General features: G+C 50.9%; 1 protein-coding gene and 2 pseudogenes across 1 annotated transcript; 1 reads left to right on the top strand and 2 right to left on the bottom strand.

Annotated features, from left to right (window-relative positions):
- Positions 1–9,683: 9,683 nt before the first annotated feature.
- LOC138847578 (uncharacterized protein CXorf49 homolog) lies at positions 9,684–12,892 on the bottom strand. The gene is made up of 4 exons (XM_089323955.1): positions 12,777–12,892; positions 11,790–12,428; positions 11,183–11,339; positions 9,684–10,955 (listed from the first exon to the last, which is right to left on the bottom strand). The coding sequence occupies exons 1-4, from the start codon at positions 12,798–12,800 to the stop codon at positions 10,837–10,839; spliced, it is 939 nt and encodes a 312-aa protein (XP_089180081.1). The 5' UTR covers positions 12,801–12,892; the 3' UTR covers positions 9,684–10,836.
- Positions 12,893–16,862: 3,970 nt separating this feature from the next.
- LOC149119778 (actin, cytoplasmic 1 pseudogene) lies at positions 16,863–17,667 on the bottom strand (annotated as a pseudogene).
- A 909-nt stretch (positions 17,668–18,576) lies between these two features.
- On the top strand, positions 18,577–21,207 carry LOC149119777 (DDB1- and CUL4-associated factor 6-like; annotated as a pseudogene).
- Positions 21,208–25,292: the final 4,085 nt, after the last annotated feature.

Below are 25,292 nucleotides of genomic sequence, written 5' to 3'. Positions count from 1 at the left end.
GAGCTAGGAGTCAAACACAGGCACTCTAATAGGGGGCATGGATGTTCCATGTGGAGTGTTAATTTCTGCATCAAATGCCTGCCCCTCCTCCACCCTTTAAGGAAAGACCTAGGAATAACAAAAATGGCAGAAAAGGAAGCTCTAAGGGCCCATCTCTCCACAGAAACACCAGAAAGCAACGAAACACTGTGCGAGTACACTTTGTGAGAACTCACAAGAACACTCAAAGATTTCCAGCAACCAAACACTGGATCAAGATAACGGTGACGTAAGCAGGGTAGGTGAACTTTCTGGTGTTCCAACTTAGCCTTGCCCCATAGCCCTCCCTCCCCAGCACAGCAGTGACCTTGAAGTCAAGGTGACCCACAAGTCAAGTGCGGTTCTTGGTTCAGGGAGGAGGAGAAAAGCCTTAGCTCTCAAGGAACTGCGCTTGTCTGTTTGTACCTACCCCAGGATTCCCTAAGGATGGACAGGAGGCACCAAGCAAAGAAACTTGAAGAAATCCAGAGAACAACGTCTCAACACATGGCAGTATCAACAGTGCCCTAGGAGTTATGAAAAAGGCAACCAAGTAGCAGCTACGGAGCCAGAAAGTCCCAAAAGTGAAGTGAGGAGCACACAATGCTGTCTTCAACAGCCGACCTGAACAGACAGGAGAAATGACTAATACCGGGAAGATAGGTAAACTTAAATCATCCAGGCAGAGAGGGACGAAAAAAGAATGAAGAAAAATGAGCAGAGCCTGAGAGACCTGTGGGACATCATTGAGGAGACCAACAAACATGTTGTTGATTCTCAGAAGGGAGAACAGAAGTGCTGAAAGGAATATTTGAAGAAACCAAGGTGGGCACTTGGCATAGTGGTTCAGATGCCACTTGAGATGACACATCCCATCTCAGAGTGCCTGGGTTCCAGTCCCAGCTCCGCTCCTGGTTTCAGCTTCCTGCTGATGCCAACTGGTAGTGGCCCAAGCACTTGAGTCGCGGCCACCGATGTGGAATACCCAGATTGAGGTCCTGGCTCCTGGCTGCCTGAAGACGGACAGCCATCACTAATGACACTCCAGCTTTCTGGACCAGGAAATTCATGACCAGCCAAGCACTTCAGATGAAGCAAATGGACTTGGGTGTCCCTCACCCTGGAAAGGCAACAGTCCCTAGCACAGAAACTGGGGGAAAACTCGCTGCAGCGTGCATGACTGGAGCAGGTGCCGTCTTGCTGTTTGGATTCAGAACCCCTTTGGGAGGTGGCAAACAACTGGCACTGGCGTGCACTATGATTCCTTGCACGATGCCAAGAGAATGAACCTTAACTCAGCCTGGAGAGGCATGGCCTGTAGGAGAAGAAAAGGATCCCAGGGAAGGAGGGAGAGGGAGGCAAGGATGGAATGCACAAAGGCAGGGGGTTGTGGAGGCCAGTGTTGGTGCTGGCTAAAACAGAGCTGGAGGTTGGGTAAGAGGAAGAGGAGGTGAGATTCTGCCGTGACTTCCTCTGCAGTGACTGGGTGGATTTTCCGTGAGGGGATTCATAAACTGTAAATGCTTTCAAAGGAATGTGCAGACAGGGAAGGAAGGTGCCCTGATGGAGGTGAGGAGGCTTCCGCAGCAGCAGCAGAAGCAGCAGAGGCAAGGCGGGGTCTGCTGTGTAGTCCATGTGCCCTGCACAGCAGGTCAGACACAAGACTCAGACAAGATGGCCATGATGCCGGGGCCAGTCTCCCTCGATTCTGCCTGCCCACCCTCGAGCCCACTCTGAATCCCCAACACCTGGGCCACCAAACCCACACCTTCTGGTGTCACCACAGCTTGGAACATCGGGTCTGAGGGCTTGGTCACAATGCATAGCTGCTCGTGGACCAACCCTGCCCGGGCACCATGGTGCAGCCAAGACTTGGGACCTGGCATAGCTGAGCACCACACCAAGGGGTCTACGGATGGCACCGGCAGTGCCCCCTTCAGCTGTCCTGTCTGGGCACCGCCCGCACGGACTCAAGGCCAGCTTTGCCCTGGCCTCCGCACCACCTCTCTCTGTTCCTCCCTGTGTTTTTCACACTGTGGCCCCCAGGTCCTGGCGCTGACACGGGTGCCTGGATAAAGAGTGCTGCCACAACCTCCTGGCCAGGGTTTCTCCTCCAGGGTTATCTGGAAGGCACATCTCGATCAGCTGTGCAGGGAGCACAAGGCCCCTGTGCCCCCAGGTATGGCCCCAGGGCTGGACCCCAGCATCCCCAGATGTACCACACAGTGGCCAGGGCCTGCTCAGTAGCCCGTGGTGTACACATGGGTTTTCCTCCTTGCTGCCAACCCGGCCCTGCCCCTCTGTGCCAGGGAAGTGGTTTTGCTCACCCCCGGGTGCCCCCGGAGGGAATGCCTGAGCCAGTTTTCCTGGTGCAAATTAAAGCCCCTGCCCATGCCCATGCCACGAATCTCCTGTTCTTGCAGCCTTTGCCCCAGCACATGTCTCCCCTTGCACCTTCTTGAGGATGGAACCCTCCTCCTCCTCAAACACATACCTCGTCCCTCTCCGGCTCGTTACCGACTGTTCGCATGGACAGCAGCCCGCCTTCCCTGCCCCTTGTGCATGGGCAAAGGTCTTCATGCATTTGAAGATGCCCTGTGAGCTGCTGGCACGCAACTGCATCCAGTCTCCTGCACAGGCTAGGGCTACAGAGACCATGAACTCTTCCCCCAGGCACTCAGGTAAACACGACTCTAGGTGCATGTGCTAAATATCTACTATCGATTCACTCATGCAGACTGTACAACTCGAGGTGTGCAGCTTTGACACAGGGTCAAGCTGTGACTGCCCGCTCCCAGTGCCTCCAGATTTCTGTCCCTTTCTGGGCCAGCTGATCTGTAAGCTGCAGATGTCTCATCTTGACTCCTGGAGATGTCCATGAGTTCTCTGGAACCCCCGCTCCCAGCTAGCTCCTGGCTGCAGTTTGGCAGAGTTCTTTCATCAGCCCAGTGGACAAAGGCAACAAAAGTTGCCTTGACTCCTGGGAAGGCAGGCTGCCAAGACCCAGCTCCTCATAGCCAGGTGTGCACCCAGCCTCCCCAGCTGGCTTCAGAACCACCTGTAGGAACCAGCTGGCTTTTCACCCACCTCTCACCAGGAAATTCCGTATGACACACTCAGGGGCCTCCCTGGAGCCTTGATCTAGGAGAGTAGGAGAGCAGAAGCTGAGGGTACGAGGCAGAGTGGCAGCTGCGAGAAGAGGCTGGGACCACCGTTGCAAGGAAGACACCAAGATGCTTCAGGGACTCCAGGGCCCCGGGAGGGCAATCCCCAGAAAGGCTTATTAGAGAGGAACCGTGTGGGCCCTTGGGAGGCAGGAACGTTTTCATATTTTCCACATGCTCCTCCCATCCCCCTGGGCAGGCCAGGCTTTAGAATCAACTGTACTGAGGGAAAGAATTGCACATGATGGGCGCTGATTGAAAAGGATACTAGAGGTCCCCTGGAGGCAGGCCCACCAGGACCAACTCACAGAGATGGAGAAGGCCCTGCTCAGGGCTCAGGGGTTGACACCTCTTGGGTTGCCCACATCCCACATTGGAGCGCTCGGGTTAGAGTTCTTTTTTTTTTAACTTTTATTTAATGAATATGAATTTCCAAAGTACTACTTATGGATTACAATGGCTTCCCCCCCATACCGTCCCTCCCACCCACAACCCTCCCCCCTCCCACTCCCTCTCCCCTTCCATTCACATCAAGATCCATTTTCAATTATCTTAACATACAGATCAGCCTAGCACACATTAAGTAAGGATTTCAACAGTTTGCTCCCACACAGAAACATAAAGTGAAAATAATAGATGATTTTTTAAATGATGATGAAATCAGATCAGACCTATTGTCATGTTTAATCCCAGTGAGAGTCAAGTTGGGAATTGATAATTTTTTTTTTTTTTTACAGAAGATCAGTTTAGTATGCATTAAGTAAAGATTTCAACAGTCTGTACCCCCATAGAAACACAAGGTGAAATATATTGTTTGAGTACTCGTTATAGCATTAAATCCCAATGTACAGCACATTAAGGACAGAGATCCTACATGAGGAGTAAGTGCACAGTGACTCCTGTTGTTGACTTTACCAATTGACACTCCTGTCTATGGCATCAGTAATCTCCCTATGCTCCAGTCATGAGTTTCCAAGGCTATGGAAGCCCTCTGAGTTCTCCGACTCTTATCTTGTCTAGACAAGGTCATAGTCAAAGTGGAGGTTCTCTCCTCCCTTCAGAGGAAGGTACCTCCTTCTTTGAAGACCTGTTCTTTCCACTGGGATCTCACTCACAGAGATCTTTTTGCCAGAGTGTCTTGGCTTTCCATGCCTGAAATACTCTCATGGGCTTTTCAGCCAGATCCGAATGCCTTTAGGGCTGATTCTGAGGCCAGAGTGCTATTTAGGACATCTGCCATTCTGTGAGTCTGCTGAGTATCTCACCTCCCATGTTGGATCACTCTCCCCTTTATTTATTCTATCGGTTAGTGTTAGCAGGTACTAGACTTGTTTATGTGCTCCCTTTGACTCTTAGTCCTTTCATTATGATCAATTGTGAACTGAAATTGATCACTTGGAATAGTGAGATGGCATTGGTACATGCCACCTTGATGGGATTGAATTGGAATCCCCTGGTATGTTTCTAACTCTATCGGGTTAGAGTTCTGACTCTGCTCCCAATTTCAGCTCCCTGCTAATGTGCACCCTGGGAGGCAGCAGGTGATGGCCCAACTGTTTGGGTCCTGTCACCATGTAGGAGCCCTGGATGGGCTTTGTGGCTCCCAGGAACCTGGGAACCACTGGTGAGGGTAGAGCAGGTACGGAGAGCCTTCAAAGCCCCATTCTGAGACAATGGCCATTATTCGACCAGCCTGCTGGTCCCCTGGAAGACTGCACCCAAAGGCTCTTCTTATGGTTGGCCTGAGTCATTGCTCACCTAGCCCAGCCTTTCCTGACCAGTGTGGTGAGGAGTGTCAGAAGGAAACACAGGCAGCTATCTACCATCATGGCCACCGGTGGCAGTAAATAGCAACTGGGACAAAGGCCTAGCCCTGAAGTTGAGAAAGACAGAAAGTCTAGGAAATGCGATGGCTATAGAGGGCTCTGCAAAGCTCAGACATAATCCCGGGAATCTAGAAAGACAGGAACCCCCACAGGCCTGGGGCCCTGCTCAGCAAAGTCCTGGGAAGGCCCAAAGCTCCCGGCTCTGCCTACACTTGAAGCTCTGCCCGAGGCGGAAGTGATGGCTACGGCAGTGTTATCAACTGGCTGGCTGACTGGGGGCGTTGTGCTCCAACACACACAAAGGCTGGGAAACATACTGGCTTAAGAATCTGAAGAAGTATCAGCCGGATCTTTACAGGACCATTAAGTTAATGAAGCAGACACTGCATTGGGCATGCACAACAAAGAATGCACACTTTACAAGATTCATTCACAAATGCATGAAACAGCTCCAATAACAACAGATCCTATACAGGGGAAGATTCTGATTTCCAGAACTGCCACGCTATGATATGGGAAATGTCCAGTGTCCAAGAAAACACAGAGACAGGCAAACAGACAAAATAGTACGGAAAAGTCACTGCAGCATGTTATAAAACAGTGTATTCTATTTTTAAGAACTCTTTTCTGTTCCGGTGATTTGAAAAACCACTACATACAGCCGTAAGTCTAAAACTGTTGATGGACTGATATGGTGGAAACATGTAATGTGCATGTGGTTTAAAAATACCACAAGCTTAGGGAGGGAAGTACGGGGGCCATATAGGAGCAAACTTAATATGCTATTGGAAAGCCAAGACACTCTGGCAAAAAAAAAAAAAAGGACCTAAATGAAAGATCTCTGTGAGTGAGATCCCAGTAGAAAGAACGGGCCATCAAAGAACGAGGTACCTTTCTCTGAAGGGAGGATAGAACTTCCATTTTGACTATGACCTTGTCTAAATAAGATCAAAGTCGGCGAACTCAAAAGGCTTCCATAGCCTTGGCAACTCATGGCTAGAGCCTAGGTAGATTACTGACGCCTTAAACAAGAGTGTCAAATTGTTAAGTCAACAACAAGAGTCACTGTGTACTTACTTCTCATGTGCGATCTGTCCTTAGTGTGTTGTCCAATGTGAATTAATGCTATAACTACTACTGAAACAGTATTTTACACTTTGTGTTTCTGTGTGGGTGCAAACTGTTGAAATCTTTACTTAATATATACTAAATCGATCTTCTGTATATAAAGAGAGTTGAAAATGAATCTTGATGTGAATGGAATGGGAGAGGGCGCGGGAGATGGGAGGGGTGCGGGTGGGAGGGAAGTTATGGGGGGGGGGAAGCCATTGTAATCCATAAACTGTACTTTGGAAATTTATATTTACTAAATAAAAGTTTTAAAAAACTTTATATGTTATTTTAAAATTAAATTGGCATAAATCTGTAATAGATTGTTAGAAGAGGACATCTGTTATCCCCAGGGCAACTTCTAAGAAAGTAACTTTAAAAATTGGTAAAAGAAAGAATTAAAATGGTCTAGAAATATCAATGTAACACCAAAGAAGATAGTGATGTAGGAACAGAGGAACAAAAGAAATGGATGATGGGGTTGTGTTATGGCGCAGTGCAGTTAAGCTGCCACTGGAAACTCCGGCGTCCCATACTGATATGGGACTGATATGGACTGGTCCTTGTCCCAGCCGCTCTGCTTCTGATCCAACGCCCTGATAATGCACCTGGGAAGGCAGCAGGTGATTGCCCAACCACCTGGGCTCCTGCCACCCAATTGGAAGACCCTGATGGAGTTCCCAGCTCCTGGCTTCAGCCTGGCCCAGCCCTGGCTGTTATGACCACTTGCGGAGTGAACCAGCAGATGGGAGAGATCTGTCTGTCTCCCTCTCTCTCCTTCTCTCTCCCTCTCCCCCAGCTCAAATAAGTAAAATACTTCAATTTTCAATAAAAATACAGTACCTTTTCTTCAAACAGGAAAACATGCAGTTAAAGACATTAAAGCAGAACAGGTTTCCTTTTAAATGGTTTTCCCACCTTCTAAAACAAATAGCAGTAATAGTGAATAAGGAACAACACGGACACTCGAGTTGCAAAAAATACTATTTTGACGGCTGTTTCCATGTCTTGGCTGTTGTGAACAAGGCTGAGACAAATGTGGGGCTGCTGTATCTTTCCAAGGTGGCAACTTCTTTTCCTTTGGTAGAGTGATTGCTTCCTTATATAGCAATTCTAAGGTTAATTTCTTTAGAGCTCTCCATACCAATTTCCACAATGACCGCACCAATCCCCATTCCCACCAACAGTGTATAGGAGTTCCCTTTTCTCCACACCCTTGCCAGCATTTGTTAAAAAAAAAACACTCTAAATGGATGCACGTTGTTCTATGTGAGTTATTCCTCAATAAAACTGATCAAACTGTTGCCTCCTGCAAGACCTTGGAAGGCAGACGTGCTGTCCAGTACTGAAGTGCCCTGTTGGAAATGACCACAGTGCTGGGGAAGCGCTAGCAGTTTCTTGTCACTTTGGGAAAGAGGACCACAGGCTTGAGCTAGCAGTCCACAGGCAGATCTGCCGAATGAGAGCAATGCCTTATCATTTGGGCCTTTTCAGGTTGAGAAAGCCAATCACTTCTGAAGCTGCAATTCCAGCAACTTTTTTAAATTTTATTTTCCGTTTTCTTTTTGAATGGCAGAGTGACAGCGAGAGGAAGGGAGGGAGGGAGGGTGAGCGAGAGGGAGAGCAAGAACGAGAGAGAGAGAGAGAGAGAGAGACTGACTTTCATCCATTGGTTCACTCTCCAAACGCCCACAACATCCAGGGCTTGGCGAGGACAAAGCCAAGAGCCCAGGAACTCCATCTGGGCCTTTCACCTGGGTGGTGGGAGCCAAGTACTTGAGCCATCATCTGTTGCCTTCTAAGGGTGTGCACCAGCTGGAAGCTAAGCTGAGCTGGGACTTGAACCAGGCTCCCCGATCTAGGATGCAAGTGACCCAAGCTGTACCCCAATCACCGTGCCAAACTCTTGCTCCAATGTCCGTAATTTGTAAAGGCAGTTTGGAATCAGCCTCCTGAGAAAGATACTGACTACAGTGGCCGAGCAAACAGCTTCAGAGTGTTGTTTTCCCATTTAAGCTCACTGCTTGAGAAAGCCTCCAGATGGGTGCCATTCATTGTCAGAGAGGGGCCCAGGCCAGCAAAGACAAGAGAAAGCAAAAAGATGAGAGATTTCAAGCTTAAAACCAAGTGTAAAGATGAGCGACTTCAAGACTAAAAACGGACCGGAAGCCAAACAATCTGCAGAGCCACATAAACTGCAAGCTAAGTCTGCCAAAGCCAACAAGCGTTCCAACACACCCCCACAGGGGCCCCTAAACTGGCACCAGTAAGTAGCATGCTGCTGCCCACACCACGCAGCCTCTCTACTGCTGACTTCAGGCGTGGTGTATGGCAGGGGGCGGATGGATAAGGACAGAGTCCCAGATGGCAAAGCCAGTGGCTACAGAGCACGCTGTGAGGATGAGTCTTTCCCAGAGGACAGGTCCAGGGGCCCCCTGCCGCCCCACTGCTGGGGCTGCTGCTCAGAGGGAATCAGTCTGCTGCTGTGGACCAGAGACTGCAGTGTATTTCCCATTCCTCCCTCTGATCACCTTCAGATTGCACTGGAGAAGCTAGCCTCTGCTTGTCCCTTCTAGATACACAACTCTTTCAGGTTTTAACCGTGCCTTCACCATCCCACTAGAGACGTAACCGCAGCCTTGTCATTGCATGCCATCAGGTGCGCCCAGGGCCAGCGTCCTGGGCATGTGACCTCTGCATGGGTCCCTGATCTCAGAAGGCCCCCACACTCTGTCCGGCGCTCTGCTGTCACCACTTGAAATTCCTGTTCACTTTGTATTTGAACTCGTGTTATGTCAGTGAAGTCCAACGGAGCAATGTGCAGGCAGGCCGACGGGGCAGGAGGCAGCATGTGTGCTGGGCATGGGGCAGACACAGCGGGCTGGGAGGACCTCGGCAGATATCTAGTATGGTGGCAATCACAGCTGGGGCACAGAGGAAAGAAACCCCTGACTCTGCGACCATACATTTCTGCCTCTGGAAAACTTCCCTCATGTCGGCCTGCAGTCACCAAGAGATTCATGTCTCCCGTTCGATCCACAAACCGCTGTGCTGTGACTCCTGCCTCCCCTCTTCTACGGAAACTGAGGGAGGAAGGAGAAGCGGCAAGTGAGGGTGAAACAGGAAATGAGGACCACACACAGGTTCTGGCTGAGCTGTCCACACACATGGAAAAGAGTCCCCGTCCCCAAGTGATACCAGTGGAAGCTGAGTCCAGGAGAAGCAGACCTGGGGTAGAGGAAAGACAAGCTCAAGTGTCCTGTATAATCACTGTTGGGGAAAGACAGACTACCTTCAAGCCAGGGGAGATGGAGGAGGACCAGGGCAAAGAACCTTTGTAGAGTTCAGGAAGGGGGCAGAGTGTTACTGCTAATGGTGTGTGTGTGTGTGTGTGTGTGTGTGTGTTGCAGGGTAAGCCCTGGGGGATGGGAGCTCTGAGAAAGAGAAGACATGAAAAGAACAACATAGTGCAAATAAAGGCAGGGTGATGGGTCCCTAGACCTTGGTCACCGTGGCCAGCTGAATGCAGGGCTCCCTGACAGAGAAGAGGCAGACCACAAACTCTGAGAAGTACTTTAATGAGAAGTGGCAATGAACTGGGGGACAAAAGCCAAACTGAACCTTGGGAAAGACAGGAAACCCTGGCAGAGCAGCACAGCAGAGCCTACCAATGAAACACAAGTAGAAGGGGGTACTGGTGTGGTGTAGACCCTGGCTCAAAAGGTACCAGCAGCTTCTGCAGACGGGGAGACTGTATGCAACCAACCAAGGAAAGCAGAGTCAGGCAGTAGCCGCCAGTGGGTGGCAGCCCTCAGGCCTCCCAGACGGCTCTGACCATGAAAGGGCGTGGGATGGGGCCCACTCACCTCAATGCATCTGAGACTTGTCATCAAGGCACTCTTTGGCCGCTGCAACAGACAGAGGCACAACTAGACTCTCCAGGTGCAGGGAGGTGGGAACCCTTCCCTCACCCTGTGGGACAGGACTGACTCAGCCACCCCAATACCCCGTTCAAACCTGGCAGTCCCCAGCCCTGAGAATGACCCACTCACTCAAGTTAAAGAGAGACAAGTTTTCCAAATTGGAACATAGTGCTCGAGTAGTTCTGAGACTCTGGTGAGGAACAGAATCATCCAGAATCTGATAAAACATGTACACTGCCTGTCAAGCAGCAGTTAAAGAGAAAATACATGCCGAGTCTCCAAACGGGCTAAAACATGATTCCCGGACTTCCTGGCGAAGCGTACATGTGGTTCAAAGGACGTTATTTCTATGTGGGTGGGGATGGAAGGATGGACGTATAGACAGCCAGGTAAATGAGCACAAGGTTCCAGGGCCAGGTCTGCCAGAGTCTCCATCCCACAAGAATGGTGGTCCCAAGTGGCCCCCTACATCCTCAGCCCAGCCCCACGCTGCCCCAGCCCGTGCACTAAGACACCTGGTCTTCCCTTGCTACCCAGCCTACCAAGTTCATCTTTCAGTCTGTTGACTTCCCTCTGCAGCACATGACACTAGCCCAGCAGACAGGGGAGAAAGCAACATGGTCAGTATGCTCTTACCTCCTCCCTCTCCTTCTCTCCTCACGCGCCTCTGGCCCTTACTGCCAAGCACCCACCCCCACCCCATCCGAAAGCCCAGCGGCTAAACCGGAAAGGGGCCATCCGTCGGGAAGGAGGTGCTCTCTCTTCTGGAGGGTGGGCGGTGGGAGGGGAATGAGCTTAACCGGGACACAGACCCCGCTGCTTAGGCCTAGAGAGCATTACTTGAGGGCAGGATTGCACTGCAGGCGCTGGCTGCCTCCTTCTCTGTCGCAGATGATGAGCTGGCCCATGGTCGTCTGAAAGAGAGCACACAATGTGGCTCCCTGGGCCGAGGAGAGAGGCAGAAAGGGCTCTCTGGTCCAGCCTTCCCGGCGCCCTGGCTTAAGGCCAGCCCTGCCACCCTGCATCATTTCTCACAGAGGTGTCTGAGCAGGAGGAGCAGTTTGGGTGTAAGGTGAGGACTTGGAGTGATGGAGCCAGTTCCCCCTCCACAGCCCCCTCCATTTCAGGCAAATCTTCTCACCTGTCGGTGGGGGCACCCTGGCGTTGACATCTCCCTGGGCCATAGCCAGGAGCTGTGCGTTTCCTGGAACTCGAGAGCTCTTGGTCTTGGAGTCTCCCTTGCTCCCTACTCCATGACATGCAGACAGGCGAGACGGCCTTGACCTGCTTGCTGGAAACTAAAACAGAAATTTCTGGCTGGCTGCTTGTGTGTGTGCGTGTGTGCACGTGTGCGTGTGTGTGTGTGTGTGTCGGGGCTGGGGTGAAGCAGGGTATAGAGACGGGACGCAAAAGCCTAATCTCTGCAGCACTTTCTCCCGGGGTTGCCAAGGGCCACTTCAGGGCAAACAGCAGGAGTTAGGAACACCCAACCGTGAAGGGGTTGACCAGTGCCCCTTCCTTGTTAGGGCCCCCTCCCCCGCCCCTCTGCCAGGAAGAGGCCGACATCAAGTAAAGAGCTGAGAGGAGTGCCTGGCACCTCGGAAGCATTTGATCCTCTTAAAATGGCATCAGAGGACAGAGGAGCGGGGGTGGGGCGTGGGGGTGGGGAGATGTGTGTGTTGGGAACACGTGTGGGGCAGAGGAAACCACTGGAGGAGAGATGGGGAGGATGAGGGTGCCCTACTCACTTGGCCCTTTGGGGCCGGCTGGCTGAAGCGGTCGGCATCTTCTTGGGCCACCAGTTCAGGCTCCTTTGTCCTGCTGGCCGCAGGCTTCTTCCCGGTATGGTGCCTGGGCTGTTTGGGGCCCCAGGGGGCCACGGCATTTTTCTCAGCTCTCCCAAGTGCTGGAAGGCCGGAGACCAGAGGGTAAGCTCCCAGTCCTGGGGGAAATTCGGAGAGATAGGCCTGGGCTTTCCTCCCCAGGACAAGTCTGGGGACACTGCCAGCCACGCCCTTCTTTTCCGGGGAGGCCTTGCTCGGAGAGGCCTGGGCCACGCGGCTGGACTTGCCGCCTCTCTTCCCGCTGACCGACTCCACCGTCTTCTTTGCCGGCGGCTTGTGGGGAGCAGAGATTCTGAGCTCCCCAAGCAAGGGAACAGAGGCTGGGAGAGCACCTGGCTCCCCAAGGACGTCCCGCGTGGCGGCGTCTCCGGGGTCCTCCGGGCCGCTGGACTTGGCAGGGCTTCCTTCCCTGGGGACAACCTCCCCAGCCGGCAGCGGCAGCGGCAGCGGCAGCGGCAGCGGCAGCGGCGCCTTCGGGGTCTCCTCTGAGGGCAGGTTGGAAGGCTCTAGGTCTGACGGCCGCTGGCTGGCTGGAGCGGGCTCCTGGGGACCCACAGCGGGATTTCAGGCGCCTCTCCGGTTCCTGCCCTTCCCCAGACCCGCCCAGGGGCGAAGGAAGGAGGTGGCAATGCCCGGGGGGAGGGGGGCCCACCCAGGCCACTTGCCCTGCCCTCCTGAGGCAGCCCCGCCCAACCTCTCACCCAGGCCGCCCTCATCTCTGCCATCCCGAGGGGGCGTCCTCAGCCAGGCCGCTGTTGCCCGCGCCCCACGGCCTCCACGGAACACCTTGGCCCCTCGACGCCCGTCAGAAGCCCTCACCGGGGCCGCCGCTCTTCGCGACCACCGCCCTCCCGGTGACGCCGACCCAGAGCCCCGCACCCCGGCACTCACCTCATCCCCAGCCGAGGAGCTCATGTCTCCAGAAGCACAGCGAAGCTCGCGGGAGAGAGGGAGCGATCCTCACCCGCACAGTCGTCGAAGCCGGTCTGAGGCGCACGGCAGAGCGCACGGGCTCTGCGGCCCGCCAATCAGCGCTCGCCTCGTAGCCGCCCTTTGAGGGGGCGACCAGTGAGCGCGCAGCGAGCGAGCGCCGTGACCTGGGGGCCCGCCGTGGGAGGGGCCGAATTCCAGATTCCGAGCCGGCGGCCCCGCCCGCCAGCTGCCCGAGCTCGGGCCTGGGGCTCTGCAGTGCGGAAGGGGCTGCCCAGGCTGAGCGCCGTGGCTGTGACCCGTAGGAGGCATGCTGCGGCCCGCGAGAGGGAGCGGTCGATGCGCGGCTGACCACCCGGGCCGAAGAGCAGAGCGCGCTTCCCTGTCAGCAGGGGCGAGCACGGGGTTCTGTGCAGGCCGGCCTAGGAAGTACCTTCGGCTTGGCGAACTCCCTAGGCCGTGGAGGCGGGAAAGGCACCCCGTGCTACAAGTCAACGAGTGCTGGTGGCCACTACAGCTCTGCCTGCTGGCCGGACTGGAACTGCGGATCCAGGTCTGCACCACGCCCCAGCGAACTCAGAGGAGAGGGAATTCCTGTGCTCACCATCAGCGATCTGCAGATGCAAGCCAAAACCTCGAGCCACTTGCAGAAGTGGCTCACGGCAGAGCCTTCCACAGTGTTCATGCCACTGGCATGAAAACACACATCTGCTTTGATGCAAACAAAACCTGGGAGATTCATGCCAATATAAGGGGTGTCTTCCAGAACTTCCTGGAAAGTGTGTGATATGGAAAACTGTGTGGATTTCAAAAGGGTCCCCCCCCCCCCAAAAAAAAAGCTTATCTTTTAATTTTGCTCTCTACAAAAACGATTTATCTATGTATTTGAATGGCAGAGAGTTACAGAGATGGAGAAAGAGAGAGAGGAACTCGACTGCACCAGGCGCTCTTGTTTGATGGCTAGTGTCCAGGGTGGAGTTCCTGATCCTGGGCTTCAGTGTAGCCCCGCCTGGGCTGTTGCAGGCATTTGGAAGTGAACCAGGGGTTAGAAGACAGCTCCTTGTCATATGGATAGGATGAAGTGTCAAAGAGACCATATAAATAGCATCACGTGCCTGGTAATAATAATAGACAGAATTAAAAAGGAGGGAATGTCCAACATGGGAAGCAGTTCACACAGCAGACTCATAGAATGACAATCGCTTTAAGTAACACTCTGACCTCAGAATCGGCCCTTAAGGCATTCTGGTCTGGGTGGAAATCCCAGGGGAGCATTTCAGGCAAGGTAAGGAAAGACACTGTGGCAAAAAACGTTCTACATGAAGGACCTCCGTGGGTGAGACTTTAGTTAGTGGAAAGTGTAGGCAGCCTTTGGACAAATCAAGGCCAGTCTTGGCTTGTGGATTTCTTGGGATAAGAAAGTCACATACTCCCATCCTGAAGGAGGATGATAATCAAGAACGCTCTGTTAAAATTATCTGTGCCACCGGAGGCCCCGATAAGTTGCTTACGTATGTTGTTATCTTTTGTGCTTCTTTGTGCTTCTTTGTGCTGGTTATGTATAAATACCACCGAGACATTGGAATAAATGAGCCTTGATCAGCCTTGTTGTCTTGGCTCCATTCTCTGCGATCGCTTGCCTCTCTTTTAGGTCCCTCTCCCTCCCTCGGGTTCCGTTCGACTGGTGCGGCTGACCCGCACAGAAAGAAGCGGCCACCAAAGAAGGATGTACTTTGCTCTGAAGGGAGGAGAGAACTTCCACTTCAATTATGGCCTTATCCAAATACTGATGGAGTCTGTGGTCACAAAAGGCTTCCATAGCCTTGGCAGCTCATTGCAAGAGCCTTGGGTGATTGCTAACAATTAAATCAGAGTGTTATTGTTAAATTAACAACAAGAGTCACTGTGCACTTACTCCCCATGTAGGACCTCTGTCCTTAATGAGTTGTACCATGAGAATTAACTGCAAAACTTGTTCTCAAGCAGTATTTTCTACATTGTGTGAGTGTGTGAGTGTGTGAGTGTGTGTGTGTGTGTGTGTGTGCAAACTGTTGAAATCTTTACTTAGTATAGAGTTGCTCTTTTGTACATAAAGATTTTTATAGAAAACTTGTATTTAGTAACTATAAATTTTGAAAGTACAACTTTTGGATTACAGCAGTTCCTCCCCCCATAACCACCCTCCCACCCGCAAACCATCCCATCTCCTACTCCCTCTCCCACCCCATTCTTAAGATTCATCTTCAATTAACTTTTTTTTTTGACAGGCAGAGTGGATAGTGAGAGAGAGAGAGAGAGAGAGAGAGAGAGAGAGAGAGAAGGTCTTCCTTTTGCTGTTGTTCACCCTCCAATGGCCGCCACGGCTGGCGCACTGCGGCCGGCGCACTGCCCTGATCCGAAGGCAGGAGCCAGGTGCTTCTCCTGGTCTCCCATGGGGTACAGGGCCCAAGCACTTGGGCCATCCTCCACTGCCTTCCCGGGCCACAGCAGAGAGCTGGCCTGGAAGAGGGGCAACCGGGAAAGAATCCAGCACCCCGACCGGGACTAGAACCCGGTGTGCCGGCGCCGCAAGGCGGAGGATTAGCCTATTGAGCTGCGGCGCCGGCCTTCAATTAACTTTAAACACATAAAGATAATTAACTTTATATACATAAGGATAACTAAAGATGAATCTTAATGAAGAATGGAATGGGCGAGGGAGTAGGTGGTAGGACGGGAATGGGGGTGGGAGGGTAGGTATGGGGAGGAACCACTATATTCCTAAAGTCGTAGCTATGAAAATTGTATTCGTTAAATATAAACTTTAAAATAAAAAAGCAGATAGCTCTTTCTCCTTCCCTCTCTCCCTTCATCCCTCCCTCCCTCCCCCCTCCCTCTCTGTCACTCTGCCTTTCAAATGAAGAAAAATAAACAAACAGTGTAGCAGCACAAGGTTATGAGGAAACTGGTGTCTGGCACAGTGCTGGTGGGCATGTAAATTGGGACAGCCACTTGGCAGGGTTAGGTGGCGGGACCTGTGGATAGCAAGCCGTTTGCTTCCTTAAGCTCTTGTCCTTCTTCTGAACACTGCAAATATTATCCATCGCATATGAACTGACTCCCGAGGCCTGTAGAAAGCAAACTGCAAAACAAGGTATGGAAGAGGCTACCGTTTGTAAATTGAACCCTGTGTCTGAACTGTGTACTGTTATTGGTGTCTCTGGATGAGGAAAAAGGTACAGAGGGGGTCAGCAACTTGCCCAGAGACCTGGAGCTTGTCAGTGTCTGCAGCAGGACTGAAACAAGGTGGCCTGGGCTCAGGGCTCAGGGTCAGGGCCCAGGGCCCAGGGCCTTGCTTTTTTGCTGTGTTTGTTGGATTGTTTGCCTGCAGCACGCATTTCTCCTGACAGGAGGGCTGCTGGGGCCTCATGTTCTTACTTAACAGTAGCAAACCAAACTTTGTGGTCACGTCTCAAAGAATTGAGATTGGTGTACAGAAACCTTACATAACTTAAGAGGATGAATGCATTTACAGGTGTACCTGAAAGCCGTTTCCAACTCAAGGCAGGTGCAACCTGGCAGGAAAAGTGAGTAGGAAAGGACACTGGGTCCCAAGGCTGGGACACCCGCCCCTCTCCTCTGTCAAGACCAGCGAGACAGAAAGAATAGCTGGTTCAGCAACTCTTGCCAGCCTCTGAGGAATCCTGGACTGTCAGCTCTGCCGCATTAATACCCTGCACAGATCTGCAGACTGTGGTCAGGCAGACACACCAAGGCGCACCTGGACTTCTCACCTCAGCCACGTAGTGACCGAGCCACACAGCCTAAGGTTTACATCAAACGTGTGTACAGGGCATTGAACATACACCAAGGGAACAGTGAGTGAACTTGAATACAAAGTAAAAAAAAAATCAGCAACAAGTTCTACAATCCAGTGTTGATATCAGATACAAGCTTCAAGGACACCTTTCTTTTCAAAGGCTTATTCCAGCTTCACTTTTGCCAGGGAAAATGTATCCTTCTGGATCAGCCCATGCTGCAAATGCTACCCACCTGCTCACAGTCTTTTTAGAAGCATTTGTGTTGGACGATGGAGGGGCCCTGCTCATCATACTCCCGCTCAGTGATCCACATCTGCTGGAAGGTGGACAAGGAGGCCAGGACGGAACCGCCCATCCACACGGAGTACTTTCCGCTCAGGGGGTTCGATGATCTGCGAGGACAGGGAGGGAGCGGCTCTAGTCAATGCTGCCTTCATGGCAATGCCCCCACCCACTGCGCCATGCTCTGGTGACAGGCCACCCACACACCTTGACCTTCATGGTGCTGGGTGCCGGGGCAGTGATCTCCATCTGCATCCTGTTGGCGATGCCTGCGTCCTTGGTGGGGCCACCAGACAACACAGCGTTGCTGTACAGGTCCTTGGGGGATATCGATATCACATTTTGTGATGGACTTGAAGGTGGTCTTGTGGTTGCCGCGGGACTCCATGCCCAGGAAAGAGGGCTGGAAGAGCGCCCTGGGAAAGCAGAATCCTTGGGCATTGATGGGGATCACGTGGCTGGCCAACGGGCAGCTCGCTCTTCTCACGGGGGCAGGAGGAGGACGTGGCTGCAGCCATCTCCCACTCCGTGTCCAGGGCGACGTAGCACAGTTTCTCCTTGAGGTCGGGCACGATTTCCCACTGGGCCTTGGTGGTGAAGCTGTAGCCACATTCTGTGAAGATTCATGAGGTAGTCAGTCAGGTCCTGGCCAGCCAGGGGAGGGCGTACCCCATGTGGATGGGCACCATGTGGACAACTCTGTCGTCAGAGTCCATGATGATGACAGGGCCTTGCTTTGCACAGAAAGAATTCAAACTGTAAATGTCCATTCCCTCTATGGACAGCAGATGCACTCCCAGGTCTCTCTCCTGAGGAAACACTGGTGCATGGTGTCTGTAAGGACTCACGCCCTGGGGTGTTAATGGTAGGAAACAACAGGAAATATCTATGTTTCCAACAGTAAGGGAATGGGCAAATGCCACACAGACTATTCCTCCAGCAAATTACAATGCAGCAGCGAAAAGGAATGGATGAGGCTGTGTTAACCCAAATTTCAAGGGCATTGCAATGAGCGTAGAAAGCAAACTGCAAAGCAAGATATAGGATAGGCTACGATGCGCACATTAAAGCCCTCCCTCCAAAGCATCCTGTAGCTTCTTTGTGGATGCGTATGCCAGGCTACAAATTGCTCACACACACACACTTGCACACATGCACATAAACACACACCCACACACATATGTACACAAACACAACTGTGCTTCGAGGCTGATCTCTGGGTGTTCTATAGGAGTAGTCTGAGGAGAAGAGTATGAAGTGAGTTCCAGCCCAGGCGGGGCCGGTCTTTGGGGGCTGAGGCGCCGAGGCCGCCATCTAACTCGCTGCGCCCACAAGCCCTGGTCCGCGGATGGTACCAGAAGAAGAGAATTTATCCAGAGATCAAAACCTGAAGCAACTCTAAATGTGCCTGATGGCTGTGTTAATACAATCTGTTGGAATGGCACTGGAGAATGTATTTTATCTGGCTCAAATGACACCAAGTTAGTAATTAGTAATCCTTATAGCAGAAAGGTTTTGACAATTGGTTCAGGGCATCAAGCAAATATATTTAGTGCAAAGTTCTCACCATGTACGGATGATAAGCAGATTGTATCCTGCTCTGGAGATGGAGTAGTATTTTATACCAATGTTGAGCAAGATGTGGAAAGTAATAGTGCCAATTCACGCGCCATTCTGGAACTACTTATGAGATTATGACTGTACCAAATGACCCTTACACTTTTCTACCTTGTGATGAAGACGGAACAGTTGGGTGGTTTGATGCACACATCAAAACTAGCTGCACAAAAGAAGATTGCAAAGATGACATTTTGATTGACTGTCGCCGTGCTGCCACATCCATAGCTCTTCATTCACCAATACCATATTATCTTGCTCTAGGTTGTTCTGATATTGACTGTCGCCGTGCTGCCACATCCATAGCTCTTCATTCACCAATACCGTATTACCTTGCTCTAGGTTGTTCTGATAACTCAGTATGAAGACATGATCGCCGAATGCTGGGCACAAGAGTTACAGCGAATTATGCAGTGCGAGGAGTCACTGGAATGGTTGCCTGTTTTATTCCTTCCCATCTTAATAATAAATCCTGCAGAGTGACACCTCTGTGTTACAGTGAAGATGGCCAAGAGATTCTCGTTAGTTACTCTTCAGATTACCTATACCTTTTTGACCCAAAAGATGACACAGCACGAGAATGTAAGACTCCTTCTGCAGAAGAGAGAAGAGTTCCGACAGCCACCAGTTAAGCGTTTGAGGCTTCTTGGTGATTGGTCAGATACTGGACCCAGAGCAAGGCCTGAGAGTGAATGAGAATGAGATGGAGAACAAAGTCCCAGTGGTGTCACTGATGCAGAGAATGTCTGATATGTTATCAAGATGGCTTGAGAAGCAAATGAAGTTGCACAGAGTAATAGAGGACGAGGAAGATCTTGACCCAGACGTGGAAGGAGTCAGTCAGATGTTTCAACTGTTCCTACTGGCCCATCAAGTCCGGATTTGGAAGTGGGTGAAACTGCAATGGATGTAAATACTCCTTCTCATCAATTACCTTAACCTTCTATGACTTCTACAGTATCAGCTCCAGCCCATTTGACCTTATCTTCCACAGAAAGCCCTCATTCTACTTCTTTGTTATCATCTCCAGACAGCGAACAGAGACTGGCTGCTGAGGCATCTGGGCACCATACACATCATCAGTCTGGTCCCCCGAAGTCATGGGTTGCTGACTCCTGCTCAGAGTGACAGCACCCTGTAGAGTCTGCTGGTGCTGGCCCCCTACCACAGAGCCCCACAGGAGCATGGAGGCAGCCTAGAGAGGGTCAGATTCTCCTTCTGTGGTTAACAGCTCGGATCCATGTCCCTTGACAAGCAACAGGATAACAATAATGAAAAACTGAGCCCCAATCCAGGGACAGGTGAAGCAGCTTTAAGTTTGCCCTACAGCACAGAAGAAACAACCACAAGCACAGTAAGACTGAACTTTACAGATGAATGGAGCAGTACAGCCTCAAGTTCTAGAGGAAATGGGAGCCATTGCAAATCCGCGGGTCAAAAGAATCACTGGTCCCACAGAGCTCTGTACCACCACCAGAAGGAGATAATGAAACAGGTTTTGAAGAATCATCAGAGCGTGTGACAAAATGTCAAGAAGGCACTAAAGGACTTGATGTACCTTTTCCCTCCTTCCATTATCCCTGCCCCCCCCCCCACATCCTCCCTTTTGTGGAGAGCCTTGGTGCCTAAGCAGACCTTCTCAACTCCTTGCATTGCAAATGGAAAAACAGATAAACTACACAGGGCAGCTATGAAACAGATGAGAGGGAAATTCCCAGAGACTTCAAAGAGCCCCCTACTCTTCTGCCAGCTGCCTTCTACACCTCTCCCCAATTCCCTCCTAACGGGATGAAACCTGAGTCCCAAATGCACCCAGCACAGTCTCTTCACAGGAACAGACTCTTGTCAACCTCTGTGCTTCCAGTACAGCAACCTGTCTCTGTTGAGGTCGGTCTCCATCTCCTTTTTCTCTCTCCTTTCTCGGGGTACAAAAGACCAGAGCCCCACACTATTCCAGACCTAACAGGCACACATCTGCAGAAAACCTAGATTGGAACAGTACAGATACAGCACAATCAGATGTATTTGCAACTGAGCCACTGGGTTCCAACTCGGGAGAAAGGAATAACTTCAATCTTGGTAGCTTTTGTGAGGTTCCAGAAGAATCCTCTTTGTCCAAAAAGGCAAGGAACCAGAAACTTCAGATCGGACTAGCACTGAGAGTACTTCCAATCCAAATTCACCAATCCTGAGCCTCAGGCCCAAACAGAAGCCATCGAGCCGTCAGCTCATGAGGAAACATCAGCCAGGGATGCTGCTCTTCAGGACACAGATGATAGTGATGATGATCCCAGGTGCAAGGTATCCAGCAGGACCTGGTGATAGACGCTCTGCAGTTGCCCGCATTCAGCAGTTCTTCAGGTGGGGAAAAGAAAGAACATTAGAAGGCCACTGGTAATGGTGGTTTATAAAGGCCGTCGCAACTCCAGGACAATGGTCTAGCCTCATGCGGCATAGATTATGACATAAAGATCTGGTCACCACCAGAAGAGTTAAGGATTTCTAACCGAAAGCTTGCTGATGAAGTTATAACTCGAAACAAACTCATGCTGGAAGAGACTAGAAATACCATTACAGTTCCAGCCTCTATCATGTTGCAGGTGTTGGCTTCACTGAATCGTATTGGAGCTCACCAGTGGGAAGGTGACATGTCAGATGGCTCTGGCCAGGAGAATGAGAACGAGGATAAGTAATAAGCACCTCTCTTGGCAAGCACTTAGATGTTCTGAAATTTGTATAAGGCAATTTATTATATGTTTTTTCTTTACAGAACTTTAGTGCATTTTTTGGGAGTTTTTCCCCTTTTTGGGGATAACCTGACATTGGTTTGGAATGAATGTGTGGATGAATTTGGGAGAGTGCATAAGACAAAACAAGCAAAATGTTTTCAAAACCTTTTCCGTGTATGAGGAGTGCTAGAAAATACAAAGTGCAATACTTCCCCAAACCTTCGGTTGTGGGAACTTGGATCAACATTGAAGAGTAATTTTCAGAGAGGGATGTGTGTGTGAGGGAGAGAGAGGAAGATATAGGGATGTGTTTGTGTCTGTGTGAGAGAGAGAGGGATGTATGTGTGAGAGAGATGTGTGCGTGTGAGAGAATTGTGTGTATCTATGATAGAGAGAGAGGGGTGTGTGTGTGAGAGGGATGTGTGTGTGAGATAGAGTGAAACAGATGGATATTTGTGAGGGGGGTTTGTGTGTGACAGAGAGAGAGGGATGGGTTAGAAAGAGAGATATAGAGGGATGTCTGTATCTGTGAGAGAGAGAGGGTTGTGTGTGTGTGAGAGAGAAGGAGAGGTATGTGTGTGAGTGTGAGAGAGAGGTGTGTGTGTTTGAGTGAGAGAGAGGGATGTGTGTGTGAGAGAGAGAGGGGGTGTGTGAGGGAGAGAGATTGGGGGGTGTGTGAGGGAGAGAGAGGTGTGTGTGTGTGTCTGTGAGAAAGAGGAATGTGTGTGTGTGAGAGAGAGAGGTATGTGTGCGAGAGAGAGAAAGAAAGACAGGGATGTGTGTGTCTCTGAGGGAGAGAGATGGATTTGTGTGTGTGAGAGAGAGTTGGGGGATGAGAGAGTGAGGGGTGTGTGTGTGAGAGAGAGAGAGGAGTGCGTGTGTGTGAGAGAGTGATGTGTTTTTGTGAGAGAGATGTGTGTGTCTGTGAGAGAGAGAGGGGTGTGTGTGTGAGAGAGAGAGCGTGGGGTATGTGTGTGTATGAGGGTGGGTGTGAGAGAGGGATGTTTGTGTGTGTGAGAGAGAGAGGGATGTCTGTATGTGAGAGAGATTGGAGGTGTAATCAAGAGAGAGAGTTGTGTGTGTGAGAGAGAGAGGGATGTCTGTGTGTGAGAGAGAGGGGTGTGTGTGTGAGAGAGAGAGGGGTGTGTGTGGGAGAGAGAAAGAGAGAAGGATGTGTGTGTGTGTGTGAGAGAGAGAGAGAGAGAGGGATGTGCATGTGAGAGAGAGATTGGGGGTTGTAAGTGAGAGAGAGGTGTGTGTGTGAGAGAGAGAGTGGTGTGTTTGTGTTTGAGAGAGGGATGTTTGTGTGTCTGTGTGAGAGAGAGCAAAAGGAGAGGGATGCTTGTGTGTGTTTTAGAGAGAGAAGAGGATGTGTGTGAGAGAGTATGAGAGATGGATGTATGTGTGTGTGAGAGGGAGAGGGATGTGTGTGTGAGAGAGAGAGTGGGGTGTGTACGAGAGAGATGTGTGTATGAGAGAGGTGTGTTTGTGTCTGTGAGAGAGAGTTATGATTGTGTGTGAGAGAGTGAGTGCAAGAGATAGAGGTGTGTACGAGAGAAAGAGAAAGGGATGTGTGTATGTGTGAGAGGGATGTGTGTATGTGAGAGAGATGGATGTGTGTGTGTTTGACAGAGAGAGTGGTGTGTGTGTCTGTGAGAGAGAGAGGGGTGCGTGTGAGAGAGACCGAGAGAGAGAGGGATGTGTGAGAGAGAGAGGGGGTGTGTGTGAGAGAGAATGACAGGTGTGTATGAGAGAGAGAGAAAAATAGAGAGGGATGTGTGTGTGAGAGACAGAGAGGGGTGTGTGTGTGTGAGAAAGAGAGAAAGGGATGTGTGAGTGTGTGTGTGAGAGAGGTGGGTGTGAGAGAGATATGTGTGTGTGAGATAGTTGTGTGTGTGTGAGAGAGTTGTGTGTGTGAGACAGAGAGGTGTGTGTGAGAGAGAAAGAGAAAGGGATGTGTGAGTGTGTGTGTGAGAGAGATATATTTGTGTGAGAGTTTTGTGTGTGTGTGAGAGAGAGGTGTGTGTGTGAGACAGAGAGGAGTGTGTGCGTGAGAGAGAGAGAACAAGAAAGGGATGTGTGAGTGTGTGTGAGAGATGGATGTGACTGTGTGTGTGAGAGGGATGTGTGTGAGAGAAGAGGAGTGTGTGTGGAGAAAGAGATGTGTGTGTAAGAGGTGTGTGTGTCTGTGAGAGAGAGGTGTGTGTCTGTGAGAGACATGTGTGTGTGCGAGAGGGATATGTGTGTGTCTCTGAGAGAGAGGGGTGTGTTGTGTGTGAGAGAGGTGTGTGAGACAGAGAGAGAGAGGTATGTTTTCTGTGTGAAGGAAGGGGATGTGTGTATGAAAGTGAGAGGTGTGTGTGTTTGTGTGTGAGATAGATATGTGTGTGTGAGAGAGAGAGAGGCGTGTGTGTGGAGAGAGATGTGTGTGTGAGGTGTGTGCGTGTGTGAGAGAGAGGCATGTGTGTGAGAGAGAGGTGTGTGTGTGAGAGGGAGAGGGATGTGTGTGTCTCTGAGACAGAGATGGGTGTGTCTGTGACAGAGAGAGGGGTGTGTGTGTGAGAGAGAGAGGTGTGTGTGTGTGTGTCTGTGAGAGAGAGAAGTGTGTGTCTGTGTGAGAGAGAGCAAAAGGAGAGGGATGCTTGTGTGTGTTTTAGAGAGAGAAGAGGGTGTGTGTGAGAGAGTATGAGAGATGGATGTATGTGTGTGTGAGAGGGAGAGGGATGTGTGTGTGTGAGAGAGAGAGGGGGATGTGTGTGTGAGAGAGAAAGAGATGTGTGCATGTTTCTGTGAGAGAGAGTGGTGTGTGTGTTTTTGTGAGAGAAAGATAGAGAGGGGTTGTGTGAGAGAGGTAGAGAGATAAAGAGAGATGATGTGCGTGTGTGAGATAGAGAGGGATGTGTGTGTGTGTGCAGTGTTTTTGTGTCAGCGAGAGGGATTGTGTATGTGAGAGAGAGAGAGTGAGAGAGGAATGTGTGCATGTCTGTGACAGAGAAGGGTGTGTGTGTGTAAGAGAGAGAGGGGGTTTTGTGTGTGTGTGTGTGTGAGAGAGAGTGATGGGTGTGTATGTGTGAGAAAGAGAGAGAGAGGGATGCATGTCTGAGAGAGAGAGGGGTGTGTGTGAGAGGTGGGTGTGTGTGAGTGAGAGAGAGGGAGGGATGTGTTTGTGTGTGAGAGAGAGAGAAAGAGAGAGGGATGGGTGTGTGTTCCTGAGAGAGAGAGAGAGAGTGGGATGTGTGAGAGAGAGAGGGATGTGTGCATGTGAAAGAGGTGTGTGTGTCTGTGAAATAGAGAGTAAAGTGTGTGTGTGTGTGTGAGAAAGAGAGTGGGTGTGTGTGAGAGAGAGAAAGAGAGAAGGATGTGTGCATGAGAGAGGGAGAGTGAGAGTGATGTGTGTGTGAGAGGGTGGTGTGAGAGAGAGTGAAAGAGAGAGGGAAGTGTGTGTGTGAGAGATGGGGGTGTATGAGAGAGAGAGGGGTGTGTGTGTGAGATAGAGAAAGAGAGGGATGTGTGTGTGTGAGAGGGATGTGTCTCTGTGTGTGTGTGTGTGTGAGAGAGAGAGAGAGAGAGAGAGAGAAAGGGATTTGTGCTACTCTGTGTGAGAGAGGGTTTTTTGTTTAAGAGAGAGAGGGGGATGTGTGTGAGAGAGAGACAGGAGTGTGTGTGTGAGAGAAGGATGTGTGTGTGTCTGTGGGAGAGAGAGGTGTTCATGTGTGTTAGAGACAGGGGTGTGTGTGAGAGAGATGTGTGTGAGAGAGAGAGAGGTGTGTGTTCTTGTGTCAGAGAGAGGTGTGTGTGTGAGAGAGAGGTGAGTGTGTGTGTGAGATACAGAGAGAGGGATGTGTGTGTAAGAGGGGCTGTGTGTGAGAGAGAGAGTTGTGTGTGAGCATAGAGAGAGGGATGTGTCTGTGTGTGTCAGAGAGAAAGGGATTGTTTGTGTGTGAGAGAGTGAGATAGGGATGTGTGTGTGTCTGTGACAGAGAAAAAGGGGTGTGTGTGTGTAAGAGAGAGAGAGGGTTTTGTGTGTGAAAGAGAGAAAGAGAGGGACC

The sequence above is a fragment of the Oryctolagus cuniculus genome, chromosome X, assembly GCF_051225735.1.
Source record: "Oryctolagus cuniculus isolate XC-2025 breed Fujian yellow rabbit chromosome X, ASM5122573v1, whole genome shotgun sequence".
Lineage (NCBI taxonomy): Eukaryota > Metazoa > Chordata > Mammalia > Lagomorpha > Leporidae > Oryctolagus > Oryctolagus cuniculus.
Note: the sequence above shows the minus strand (reverse complement) of the source record. Positions and strands in the feature narration are given on the sequence as shown.

Excerpts from the sequence above, each read along its gene's own strand:
- LOC138847578 (XM_089323955.1), bottom strand. The coding sequence starts at position 12,800 with ATGAGCTCCTCGGCTGGGGATGAG. Across the intron at positions 12,429-12,776 it reads GCTCCTCGGCTGGGGATGAG|GAGCCCGCTCCAGCCAGCCA; the intron begins GTGAGTGCCGGG and ends GTGGGTCCCCAG. Across the intron at positions 11,340-11,789 it reads AGCCGGCCCCAAAGGGCCAA|TTTCCAGCAAGCAGGTCAAG; the intron begins GTGAGTAGGGCA and ends TTTCTGTTTTAG.